We start from the raw sequence: 14138 nt of genomic DNA on the forward strand, positions 1-14138 counted from the left end.
TTGGAAAAACCAACACACAACAAAACTTTGTCTCTTTTATCTCCAATTTCAAATCACTAAAGGTGCTTAAGATCCTGTAAGCAAGTTACTGAAAGTCATAACATTTAATTTTAATTATTATTTTTTGCCTATTTAAGACAACACATGTTGACATTATACCAAATACTTCCTGAGCGATGATTACTTTCTTTATGGCAAATAATTAAGATTCAGATCTTTGTTAGATAATTTGCTTCCCTACAAACACTTTCACACCAATCACACCCTTACCGCCACTTTCTTCTTGACCTCTAATGTATTGTCTGCTAAGGACACAAGTGATAAAAGGCTACAAATGGCAGCATATTATAAGATTATGTCCGAGGGACCGTCAGGCAAAAAGCCACTCATTTCTGTGGATTTAAAAGCCTTTAACTTCAACTTGGATAGACTTCCAGTCGTTTTGTTAGCCCTTAAAGTTTATAATGTTTTATATTCAAGCACAGCAGCGGGAACACTGTCAAACGACATCTCTTAAAAGCTAACAACACCCTGTTTGCATGCACAGCACCGATGAACAACCTGCAATTTAGGCCCACAAAGCTCATTAAAAGCTGCCAATAAACCTCCAGCACACAAATCCAAGAGAGAGCTTTTATTGCTGTGGAAATGAAGGCTAGCATAAATAAAACAAACAAGACCAAGTCAACTAGAACAAGTGAGCTTGGGTCTTGGGGTCTCGCTGTCTATAGCTGTTGGAAGAAATGTCAAAAGTTGCAGGTCTATAAACTGCTAAAGCTTAATTTGGGAACAGTAAATGTAAAAGTGCAAAGAAGCAATACATAAAAAGGAGACATGGATGATTAATCAAAGGCATGACGATGAAGGACTGGTGGTGCAACTGCAAGCAGGTAAATGCAAATACTAATGTCTTTTTCTGGTACATCTGCCCTCACTTCATTATTTATTCAAACAGAGAGCATATCTAATGGCTTTCTGTCTCACGTTGTCATTCTTGGCGCTGCTGATCAATGCAACTTTATTACTTCGTATACATTTCTGCCTTCCTTAAAGAGGACAAACTCACATTGAATCTATATCTTTCACACATCTGATTGCACTGCGTCAAACAAGATGGTGACCGTAGGAATCGCCCTGAACCTCCGGAATACTTTTGAGCTACTTGAGTCTTTTGGCAACACTGTTTTAGTTCTTGATAAGACTCCAGCTAAAAAAAACAAAAAACAAACACTGATCTGTGACAGAAAACCCCTTTCATTTGCTAGAGCAAGTCATCGTGTCTCAGCTGTGCTTCCCTCTCAGAACTTTTGGATGCTGGTGTATCTCCTGTTGTGGCCCAGATCCTCTGCTTTCTAATTAGACTGAATGCTGCAAATATCCATTGCACTAAGGTTAAAAATATATAGATTTCACAAGGCAAGTTTTGGCACTCGGGAGTCATTGCAGATGGAACATAACATGTTCAAACGAAACAAAGAATGATTTTTGGAGAACCTCATGGGGGAAAATGGGTTCTGCTGAGGTTTCGGCAAATCTCAATCGGAGTGTGTGAAGAGCCTCGCGGGGGTGAAAACAGATACCAAACCAGGGCAAAAACAAACAGTGATTTTTGGCAGCCTGAACGGCGAGGATTACAGCAAGTCAGAAAAGGCACGTCTGAAGGGAAATCAATACAGTGAGCAGCGCGGGTGTGGACGACCCATCTCCAGCCGATGTTTAAATATTTCATTTGTGCATGCAATATAGATCTTGGGTAGCCGCAGATCTATTGGAAATATATTGAATGTGTATGAATGTGTGTGTGAATGGGTGAATGAAAGGCCTTTGTAAAGCGCTTTAGGGTACCATGAAGGTGCTGGAAAAGCGCCGTATAAATGCAGTCCATTAACCATTTTTACCATGCTGTGGATTATATATTGAAGCCTGGGGCCTTGGCTGTAATGTGATTACAGTTATTCAGACTGTGGTCAGCGGCCTGAGTGGGAGAGGTCCACTGGAGTTCACTCAGCCTTGAAACGCCACAATCAGGCCAAAACCACATGGCAAAGTATGGATGGAAATGGATGTTTTTCTTTCTCTTTCTTTCTTTCTTTCTTTCTTTCTGTCTTTCTGTCTTTTCTTCGAAGTGGGGACTGATTATTGTGGGACATGCTCAGTTGATAAATGAGGGCTATGGCGTGGTCCACTTGTTTCAACCCAGGTAGTGTTATTATAGAGTCTCTCATCTATATATATATATATGTATATATATATATATATATATATATATATATATATATATATATATATATATATATATGTATATATATATTTATATGATATAATATAGACTGTGCACTGATAGCTTGTACCTACTGGAAGTGAAAACTTTTTTTTTAACCGTCACTTACCTGCTCTACTACATTTTAGTGCCACTGGTAAATTGATTATTGGATTGAGTAAAATTAAATTCAGTAGCACATTTACCATCGTAGAGTTACATCAGGATACGAGTGACATAGGGATAGTTGGCTAGCTATTTGCACTTGTTGACAGCGTCACTTTGGTCCGTTTAAACTCATGTGACTTGTTACAGTTTTACGCAATTCAATTGACAGAAAACATTACGGATTGATTGAGACAGACGTATGTCATTTGGGACACACCAATTGGGTCGCAACAAGACAACAACCTCCCTTTTCCACTGCTGGCTTTCACCCAATTCAAAACCCAGCTCTGTCAGTGTAAAGTACTGGTGTAGCCTGGATAAAAAATATGACTCAGATCCCACTGGGCTCTAAAAATTCAGATTCATAGCACACCAACAGACTAAACCAAATGCCCGTTCCACAAGCAGATTTTTCTCAGCGAAGCAATGTGGCGGCGAGGCTGCGTGAAGCCAAAATCAATCTGTGTGCGTCCAATGTATTTGACCACACTGTGGGCTTAAAAGATGCCCCATCTCTCTGTTGCTGAAGGCGCTCCAAGTTTCATTTCTATATATATATATATTCTTTTTTACACTAGAATAATGACATACGTTTCTTTAGTGTTTGATTGTCAGTGCTGCGCAAAGAATCCTACCGCGACAGGAACAAAGTCTCCCTGGGCCGTGTTCTACCACCAGGCCAGAGTATTGATTTGTTTACTACTCCTGACACATCCTCTTATTGCCTAGGCAACCATACACAAATGTGGCACTGCTCACTTCCCACAATGGGATAAGCTTGTTTACATTCTGACAGCAACTGGTGAGGCTGCAGAAAACACCGGAAATTCTTCAATTTTCTGGAACTAATTTGCCAAAGTAAAGCAAATAAACCCGCTAAAACATTGACAGCGGTCCAAACCCGGTTGCTACGGGCAACTGGCCAACAAATTCATTACGTTCTGGCTAAATCCAGGTACTGTGCTTTAGGAGCAAACAGTCTGGCATAGGAGTAGAGTCACTATCAATACTCTACTTCCTTCCAGTAATGAACTGCCAGTGTCAGTCCCCAAGGTTGTACTCTAACTTTGGACTGCAGTGGGATCACTCAGATTTCTTCCATCCTCAATCAGTCAAACATTTTCTGCCAATTCCACAACCAATCATCTACCACTATGCATAAGTTCGAAGTTGGCTGGCAATCTGTTCAGCGGCTCTCTCAAAAAGCGTGGAGGAAGTCTGGCACTAGACTAAAACATACTGCCAAAGTGATTTGATTTACTCTGAACCCAATGAATGCATCGCTGCAAACTGCTAATATCATGCAGTAACAAATCGGATTGGTCTGGGTCAATGAGATAGACTAATGTCACTCTCCAAAGTTTGCTTTCCTTTTAGAAGAGGTTTGTATGGGCTCTTTACCGGATGGATCCCTGAGATAAATCTATAAGACTCACTCCATCTGGTGCTCTGTGGCCGATGAGCATCGTTTCAGCATCAATCAGCCCTTTACAATCTTAGCGTCAACATCTCCACCCTCGCTTGCTAAACTAATTTGACACGTTCATTAATTTATGACTTGACTTCCGCTGCAGCGACATCTCCCTGCTGTATATCTCAAGTCCTTATCTTCTCCTGGCTCTGGTGCCATTATCCTCCCCCATCATCCAAACTTTCAAAATCAGCATCTTATAACTCTCGCTCAAATTTCACATTGTTACAGAGAGATGTGTATTGAGACGCTGCTCAATTCTCATGCCCTAAGTTCACCTCAGTGTCAGACAGAAGGCAGATTTCTCCCTGCTCAAAAGCCTGGAGGTCCTCAGTTATTAATGTGGTGACAAAAACATCAAAGTCAGCAGCCTGTCTGTACAAATCATTTTCTTTACCGCTCAATATAAAAAAGAAGAAGCTGAAGAAGAAGAGAGAATTAAGCAGTAAAGCCAGCAGGTGCGGTAAGTTAACCCCAACGAAGAAGAAGCAGGCAAAAATAACATTATTGTTGTTGTTATAAGGCTACTAAAATGTCTGTTGTCAGTGTGGAGCTTCTAAAACAAAGCAATTAAACTAAAGGTTTGAGCCCCACGGGGAGAGATTACTACGCGTGTGCTCATGTTAGTTTGAATAACTGTACATACACATGCAAAACTTAAAAACAGGCTGGAGATACATCAGTTCAACTCCACTAAGAGTGAGGTTTAGCTACTTGCAGAGGGGACATACGGAGTAAGTACAGGTATATTGTGAATAGAGAAATTGCAGTCTCACGCCGTTAATGCTGAAATAAACAGTTTATACGATGGTAAGCAAATGGCTGTTTTCAGATCCTATCCCAAACACAAAAGCTCAAGACAAAAAAAGGTCTGCTGCAGGCATGGCAACAGCATTATTGTTATCATCATCATCATTATTAATAATAGTAATAATAATAATTATAATGATAATAATAATAATAATAATAATGAACAATAAAATAAAAATAATAATAAAAAACAATATAATAATAATAATAATAATAATAATAATAATAATAATAATAATAATAACAATAACAATAATAATAATAATAAAGATAAACAGCCTAATTAGCAGTCTCACCCGATTATATGACCTGCAGATAAGCGCTGGGAGCTATTGTGCAGGCTGACAGGTAAAACAACGATTTGGTCGCTGTGTTTATCCTGCACAAACCACATTATTTGACTACCAAAGGGTCGGAGGGTTGGTTGCATGACAACACGTGTATGGAAACATGACAACTTGATCCTCGTATGGTTTGCATTTCCCCCACCATCAGGCGGGCTGTACCCTTGGTAAAAGGGCAAAAATGTAAAAATAAATAAATAAATAATAATAAATAAATAAAGATTTAGCCCAGTTTTTGTGTCCTATAAACACGCCGGCGTTCCGTTCATAAAATTGTGATGGGGATGCAGTATTTGCGAGAATTATGTAATGGGTTAACGCTGCAGCATTTAAATAAATCTCAGTTGAGGGTGGAAGAAACATGATTGATTGACATTCACATTCACACTGGCGTTTGTCATGAGATTGACTCATGAAGAGGCTGCTTGAATTTACGCTTCGCCCGAACGAAGGAAGGAAAAAAAAAAAAAAAAAAAAAAAAAAAAAAATTCAGCCCGTCATAATTTGCGGGTAGACGGAATCGATTGGAATATTGATCACGGCTCAACTTTTTATTTATTTATTTTTTTAAGCGAAAGGACGAACCAAGTTATGCACCTTGCGCTTGCGGCATCGCGCTGATTTTTTTTTTTTTTTTTTGTGTGTGTGTGTGTGCCTTCTCTTTGCAGAAGCGTGCGCATGCGAAGTGCATCTGATAGGAACGTGCGAGCTGGATGATGAGGATCATCTGCGGCAAAAAAAAAAAAAAAAACTACCTTTGGCCGGCATCGCTTCCGAAAGAGCCCATGGTCCGGAGCGGGGTGGAGGGGTGCACCCAGGTGGGCTCCGGGGTTTTGCGCACCTCGGTCTTCACGTCGGGGTCGATCTCCGAGGGCGAAGGCGTCAGCTTAGCGCCTGCCATGGCTCCCTGTCCGCCAAACCACCCCCCCCCTTTCGGCAGCGACCGAGATCGTTTCCCTCTTTGCTCTGCTCGTCAAAGCTCACGGAGAGACGCCGGCGCACGAAACGCGCATCCCCCGTCTCACTGATGCTGCTGATGCTGATGCTGTTGCTGCTGCTGCTGCGCAAAGGGCGGAGCGGCGGCAGCGCGAGGCTCCCTGCGGCATCACGGGCTCCTCAGACACACTGAGGCGAGCAGCAGCTGGTCTCCAGCTCAGCCAGCGCTCCTCCATCCCCGCTGGTGGAGACGGCAGGTCCCCCCGTTGCGTCGCCGACATTCACGCGTCGTCACGATGTAACGTCAAAGCGCTTCGGCACAACCCCGAAGTGATTGCATAACGGACGATGGAGCGGAAGGATCCGGGACCCGCGCTCGGGCTACACACACGCACACCGCGACTTTGGTGATTAGATATCTCACGAGCAAACGCAGGCGAGCCTGGGCGATGGTTTTCTTTTTTATTATAGTGCTTAATGAAGAGTTGATCGGCCCACGGCGGTCTTCACATATTCTGACCTCCTCAAATCACCAGGATTATGAGACGCATGGAAAAACACGTGCCCACCTGCAGATGCATCCCCTGTGAAAGGCAGTCGTTATTACTCTTTGAATAATCTTTAAATATTTATGAAAGAAGGGAAAATGTGAAAGCATAATCATTTTTGAAATTATTTGGGCCTTCCTCCCACCCCCCACTTGTAGTAGCTGTAGTTGTAGTTGTAACTCAATCCATCCTAAAATCCCAGAGATTTAATCTGTACATATAAAGGTCCCATCTTCTATATTTAAAAAAAAAATCCTGTTACTAACGTTTTCTCAGCTCACCAGCGAACTCAAAAAGCTGCCGTTATTTTTTAACCTTATGTATATTTGTTTTGCCTATTCCACATTCCAGAATGTGTATGCTAAAACACCCCCCCACCTTGATGATATCTCTCCAGGATGAGATTAGTGACATCACCCCCAACCAGCGACCGGTTCTGCCCACAAAAAAACGCTCTTGTTTTGTGTTTGTTATGTCAAATGTGAAGATACACCACAGATCTTTGGTCAAACCGTCTTTCGAATTTAAGACAAGTCAAGCGGCATACAAGTCACCCTTCAAAGAACAAGATGACCTTGACACCTGAGAGCTTTCATAGACAATAGAGCATCAGATTTAGCAGGAAATATGAAAAGGGACATTGACATTTTATAGGACATTGTTAACAGACGGCTGAATCTGCTGATCTCTGAGATCAAGCTTTTATCATCACTGTTGAGGCAGCTCCACCGGGGGCTTTGAAGAATGATGGACCTCTACAAATAACAAAAATGCACAGGAAAATGGAATCAAACTTTGTGTGCAGAAGAGAAACTCAATAAACCGTACAAAAAAAAAAAAAGTAAAAACGGAGAAGAACATATTGATGTTTGTCCCACTACGGTTAATTTTTAATCTTAGGAAGAATAGGTGGACTTGTCCAGGGTGTCACCCTGCCTTCGCCCTAAGACAGCTGAGATAGGTTCCGGCAGACCCCCGTGACCCTGAATAGGAATAAGCGGGTATAGAAGATGAATGAATGAAGAATGGGTGGAAAAAAACAAGCTAAGAATTGGTCAAATGCTGCACCAAACTGAATAATAACAGCCGTAAGACACAAACCAAGTGGCGCAATATAAACTCTAATTCCAAAAACTTCCATTAGGACTTTAACTCATAGTATATTAGTCTGCATCATGATTAATGATCCTGCTCTGCACGGAATTGGGAGCAGCCAGATCATGTTTCTAATTAGCCACTTCACAAAAGCATGACCAGTGAAGGCGTATTGCACCACGGACACTGCGATGAAGCAAAATGACTTATTTATTATAAATTCAGAATTATGCATGGCACTTTGTTCGGCCATAAAAATGTAAGAGAAGTGGTCAAGTTCGTATAGTATATTGGATTGTATGCAGACACATACTGTACGAGAAGTTTAAGAAGTTATGCGATTGTAGATCTCACAAAGAAAAGACATTTGAAAAAGAAAGATTGACCAGATTCTGATGTGGGAACTGTGGCACACAGAAAAACAGGTCCCCACAAGTCCGTCAGTTATTTCAGTATAGGGTATGGGGGGGTGAGGGAATACACGTTTGACTATTACATAATGGTGTAATTTCATCAATTGGCCACTGTGTAAAAACAGATCCGCAGCCTGGGGATCTCCCTAAAGGTCGGAGCAGGTGCGTCGTCGGACCAGATGATGTTTGAAAGACAACAGGAAGGGTAACAGCCTTTGTTTTTCTTCTTTCTCTCTCTCCTTTTTTTCTTTTTAATTGGTGTACATGGTCAGCCTAGTACTGACATCAACAAGCTTGCAGGAAATACTTTATGATGTTTCCGGGGGCAGCCACAGAAACCATGTTCTCATTAGTAATGCACTTCAGAAAGACATAATGCAATTCAGAGCCCCTGTAAATGACATCTGGAGGCCAGTCCTCAGGAAACCCATTCATTTAACTTTTGAAAACCGCCTGAGTTAGAGTGGGTCGTGCCTCAAACTCTGGGACTGGATTGAGCCAGAAAGCCGATATGAAATTTGTATCACCTGCCAGCCTAGAGTGTGGTAATGAGTGCAGCAAAAAACGTCAGCTGTGGAATTAGGTTGGTTTTGATTATTTCGATTTTGAAATTGCTGAAATAAAAGTGCACTGTCAAATAGGCAGCAATAGCATCGTGTTAGTCTATTATGAGACAAATGCATCGTGAATGCAGGGTGTTTACATTTTATTTCAGTTAAGTGGGAAAATAAATAAATAAATCAACTGAGAATGGAAATGAATTATGTATACGACGAGCGGATTAAATGACGCGGACACGTTCATCAGGAGGAGCTTAACAAATGTGAAAAGCACATATTTGTGCATAGAGACACCCTGTGGCAAAGCAGTGAACTGCATGCTGCCTGGAAAAAAAAAAACAAAAGCCTCTGCAATGCAAAAGAGAGGCGTCAGTCAGTGCTGATGTAGTGCAGATTTACAGACACCGGTGGCGATGCAGCCCAGTTTTCTCTAAACACTGAGGATTATCACGAAGGACGCTGGTGCTGCTGAGCACGTTCAGACGATCCGGCCATTTCCTATAAACACAGAGGAAAGATTCAATTGGAGAAATATATCCATCAATCTTCCAGCTCATTTTAGACAGGCTTGATTCGCCACTAGCTAAATTCTCAGGGAGGGTTACTTCATAATTTCAATGCATACTTTGTTTTTGTAATTTACCCTTTTTTAAAAGGATTCTGTTGACCAGCGGGCGCTGACAGGCAGTTTATTCCCATCCCCACCGGAGGGCTGAGATTAACACTGCATGATTAGCCGAATGCATTGCCCTCTGTTGGACTTTGGGTCCGTGCAGGAAGCCAAACGAGAGACACAAAACTAAGAGGGGAAACTGTGGGGAAGCCTGTTATCTCACTGCTGGGTATCAATCTGCTGTGGAACAGCTGGAACACAGACTTCTGTTGCCGGCTTTGAACACCAGCAAGTCGTCTTTGCGTTCGCATTTGCAAAGAGTCGCTGCAATGCAATTGGCTGATTAGCGCCTTGTGTTAGCAAGCAACTGAACAAAAGGGGACCACTGACGGCGCTTCAAAAAGCAAATTAACCTACAGCTGACCGGAATCTGCAGCGGTTTGAATCAAAGAACTAAATACGTAAAGGGATGCAAGTCGGGTTTTTTTTTTTTGTGGTCGCATTCAGGGAGCAAGCGCTGCTTTCCTTCAAACAAACAAACAAAACAAAACAAAAAAAAACAGAAACCAGGCCTTCCACCTTCAGCCTCCCAATCAATTTCGAGCTCCGTGCTGCAGATGGGCGTCGAGAGTCGCGATAAAAAGCTTCCTCTGCGAAACGTATTAAAGCAGTGAGCTGGCGCTGCTGTGGGCGAGCAGTCTGTCTGTGGACAATGCAGCCGGGGAGGAGGAAGGAGTCTAGCCAGAGCCACTGGCAGGCTTACACACAGAGCTGCACGCATGCATTTGAGCATTTATGCACAGAAAAACTTGCAGGTCGACGCGCACGCACGCACGCACGCACGCACGCACGCACACGCACACGCACACGCACACGCACACGCACACGCACACGCACACGCACACGCACACACACACACACACACACACACTTGGATGCCTCTGCCGCCGGCTAATTCATCAAAAAGGCTGAACTGTCTATTTTCTGCTCTTTTTCTGCAAAGTGAGCTTGGACTCGTCAAACAGTATCTTTTTTTCCATTTTGTTTTCCTTTCCTTAAAATGGAAACAAAAAGAATGGTTTATCCGGCGATGCGGGGAAGAAAACATCACCCCAGCTGGTGCGGCAGCGACTCGTGCGCTGTGGTTTCACTCTGCCTGTCGCCACTTTCCACAGAAAGTTGGACAGTTCCATGAATAAAACAGCTGCTCCCAGTGTGACACCAACGCCATAGAGCTGCTGTTTCATTATTCCTCATCTGCATACAGTGGGCTGTTGTTCAGCCGGGCCTGTGTGCGGTATGGATGAGAGAGACCCGCCGAGTGAAACGCTAAAACGAAGCATCAGGATGAAAGGTCGGACCTTCCTTTCCTGACATACACCTGAGAAACTTCACTCTGCTGCGTTTGGCACCAACAATTCATGGGCTTTGCAGTCACAACGAACCATACTGAATACTTCTATTTATTCACTCAGCTGTGACACTGAGAAAAAAAAAAAAAAATGTACAACAGGTACGGCAGGATGAAGAGCATCTCGCCTTTCTGCCGAGTTTCAACGCGATCCACGAATTTCAGATCCAACTTTCAGCGCAAATGCATTTGCATTTGCAAAAAGATCACTTGTCAGGCGGCGCTCACGCTGACAGTGGGCGAGGAGGAAAAAAAAACAACAACAAAAAAAAAAAACACAAAACACATTACCTGACTGGCTGTCAGGCGCGTTAATAGAAAGTGCAGCGCCGGTGCTCTTTATGAGCATAAAGCTGCAGGTCTGTGATCAGTGAACCAGAGCGGCTGCGGACTAGAAAACATTTTGCTGATTGCTTTGGGCAAGGCAAAAATAAAAGAGAGAGCGAGAGAGAGGAAGAAAGGAAAAAAAACAAAGCAGGCACAGAGGAGCCAAATCATCTTCTTTTGAGCTACCGATACGAAACAAGGAACAGTTGAATAGTTTTGTATTTGTATTTAAAAAGGGACAACGCACATTGATGCACATTATAAATGTAAACATGCAAGATGACGGCAGAAGCTGATTTCCATCGTTGGTCCCAGCAGTGAGCCACGGTCGGCTTGGCATTCAAAAAAAGGAAAAGAAACAAATCAATTGGAATTGCGGATATTGATCCTGGTTTGATTCGTCATCGATTTCCCGATTGATTCCAGGCGACTTTCTTCTCCGTCGACAGGCACAATCGAGACATAAATATCTAGGAGGGTTTGAGGGTCAATTTCTGCCTTAAGCCCTGGCGTCAAATGATCGCTCACGTTCCCGCCCGGGAAGCTGTGAAGGACTTTGCTGGTGGTGGTAGAGGTGGTGGAGGAAGGGGGGGGTGGAGCTGCCTGTGGATTCAGAACTGCAGCCATCATCAGCATGGGAAATTAATATTTATAGCGTTCTGTTTCATTCTGGAGATTTATCTGAAACAAAAGCCAGATGCTTCACATTATTGCATCCTCGCAGCCTCATATGGATGAGATTGGAGGCAATTTTCGAAAGATTTTTAATTAAAACAAAATTGCACGGGTTCCCTCCAGGTGAATACACTACTTTTTGCATGATCACAAGAAAAGACCTGAAGTTGAGGTTTCAGTTTTGTCATAAAAAAGCCAGCCATGGCAAAAACATCAAGAATCAGCGCGAAAAAGACTCTCGCAAAGAGAGAAACATGCAATCCAATTTAGGGATTAGAAAATGTATAGAGAGTCAATTTGGATTAAAAACCTAATTTGAGCTTGTTTTAATTGAGGAGGAGAAAATACGCACCAGAACATGAGACGATCCGAGGTTCTCGGCACCACCGATGCCGGAGCTGCTGAGAGCCGCAGCTCCCGAAAGCACCTCGGTGTGAAGCTGTGCCGCTCAGGCCGCACGCGGTGCCGACGACCCCGCGCAGGCCCCCTTAGTGATCGCGACGGCTCATTACAGTCCGACAAGCCAATTCCGCGGACGCTTATTAGGTTGGCGAGAGCGAGCGAGACCACGGAGGACGGGCAAAGCTGCAAACGTGATTTCCGGGATACGGCGGACAGGAAGAGCATCAGACTATGAAGGGTGGAGGGGAAATTGGATCCTGCTGGACAGAGAGAGATCCCGCCACAATAAATCCTGCTGCGCATCGCCTTTAATCGCCCGTCCCATCCGAGCGATTCGCCTGAGTACGAACGAAACAAATGAAAATCACTCAGTCATCGAAGAAAAACCAGGCACCAAAGAATTATCGCGCGCTCATTTTCGGCTTCATGGTTACGGGCCGCCTTCGCCTTCGCCTTCGCCTTCGCGGCTAAATGGGTAAATAAATTGGACAGCGGAACGCTGAAACTGAGCTCTTCCGCGCTTGTTTCCTAATGCTCACCCTTCTCTCCTGCGTGCATCCCAGAGGAACTAAACCTGGTCAAAAAAAAAAAAAAAAAAGGAATGTGAAACAGACACATTGTGTTTATGGAGCAGCCGCCGTCGCGCGCACGCGCGCGACAACAGCGGTAATCCTTAAAAGCAGCCGCCGGTCAGCGCTTCGGAGCCGCTCCACCGCTGATCAGATGGTGCGCAATAAGCGGCCCTGGAGTGTCGTCCCACCCACTCGGGCGCCGCCACTGGTGACTAATGCCGCCTATGGCCTGCAACTGCAGAGCGCCGTCTGCCGAGCGGAGCGGCGGGCGCATGTCACTATAGCAGCGTTTCCATGACCGCTAGAGTTGTGCAAATATCGCACCTAAATATCGCAATAAAAAAACCGGGAACACCTAAACTTCGATAGACCTCTCAAATATGGCTCAGAGGTTTTGATGCTCTCCTGAAGTGGTTTTTCAGACGTATCGATGTAGAGGTATATCTTAAGCGTCATGGAAATACTTTTTTTTTTCCCCCCGCATTTACACGTCAGCGGATCACGTGACCAGTTCACTGAACAGTGAAAATGGCGCTTTATGTTTGGACGGTGGGGGAGATGGAATATTTTCTACGAGTAATCAAAGAGAAAAATATAAGCAAGCAGCTACAGAGAACAATGGCCGGAACAGCGTCGGAGCAGTTTTCTACAGATTAATCAAAGAAGTCCAGGGACCATATGAAAATTCATGTCAACTCAAAGGCCCACCCGTTCGCTGCGTGAGGCGACGGCAACCCGACACGACTCTGTGCTGAAGCTGAGCACCCGATCGACGACCGATTTGCCGGAGAAACATTCCCTCTGCTGTTAGTGCATTTTATTATATATTGATTGTCAGTTGTGCTGCAGCTAACTAGCTCGAGGCTGCATCGCCCTGATGGATTAATGACTGCTTATTTATTTAGCGCTATCGACCGGCGAGAATCTGGGCTGACCTGCAGAAGTCAGAATAGCAAATTCACCTCATCAGTATTTTCTCACAAAATTTTCATCCATAAATTGCGACCCTCATTTCTGCCTTTTGTGATGTCACCAAGGGCAGTGAATTCCTCCCTCAAATCGGTGTCAACATTGCAGCCATTCACTGAGACCGCCTCACGGATGCCTTATTTTTTTATCACATTCCAAACTTTCGGGAGGTCCAACAAAGCATCTGTTTTACCAGGAAGCTGCAACAGAGCGCCTAAGGGGAGGATGTAGCCTATGATGTCACAAAGGGCACTGACTCTTCTCTCCGGTGAGGGCCGACAGCTCCAGCAAGGTGTTTGTTCCAACCCCCGAGACCACCTGGGGGCTGCAATGTTTTATGTCTCCTTCCAAACCTGTGGAAGGTCCGTCCAGCCCAGCATCCGCGTTGGCAGGAAACTAGAAAGGAAGCTAAAACTGTGTGTGTATATATATACATATATATATACATATATATGTATATATGTGTATATACATATATATGTATATATATATATATATATATATATATATATATATATATATATAAATATATATATATATATTTATATATATATATATATATAT

At 43.6% G+C, this 14138-nt stretch overlaps 1 protein-coding gene across 12 annotated transcripts in view; it reads right to left on the reverse strand.

Moving 5' to 3' along the window:
- The window catches only part of LOC142887829 (potassium channel subfamily T member 1-like), a 63941-nt gene that overhangs the window by 40350 nt on the left and 9453 nt on the right, over nt 1-14138 (reverse strand). For 2 of the 12 annotated variants that reach the window (XM_076025708.1, XM_076025712.1), the window contains exon 1: nt 5809-6293. The exons of 9 other annotated variants lie outside the window; for them this stretch is intronic. In XM_076025708.1, the coding sequence (XP_075881823.1) occupies nt 5809-5954 (146 nt within the window). In that variant the 5' untranslated portion in view covers nt 5955-6293. Of the gene's footprint in view, nt 1-5808; nt 6295-14138 lie in introns of those variants that run through there. One more of the 12 variants, XM_076025706.1, reaches the window with a different exon arrangement.

Source organism: Nelusetta ayraudi, unplaced genomic scaffold, assembly GCF_046127955.1.
Source record: "Nelusetta ayraudi isolate G7.1 ecotype Tasmania unplaced genomic scaffold, CSIRO-AGI_Nayr_v1 ptg000018l, whole genome shotgun sequence".
In the NCBI taxonomy this organism is placed as follows: Eukaryota; Metazoa; Chordata; class Actinopteri; order Tetraodontiformes; family Monacanthidae; genus Nelusetta; species Nelusetta ayraudi.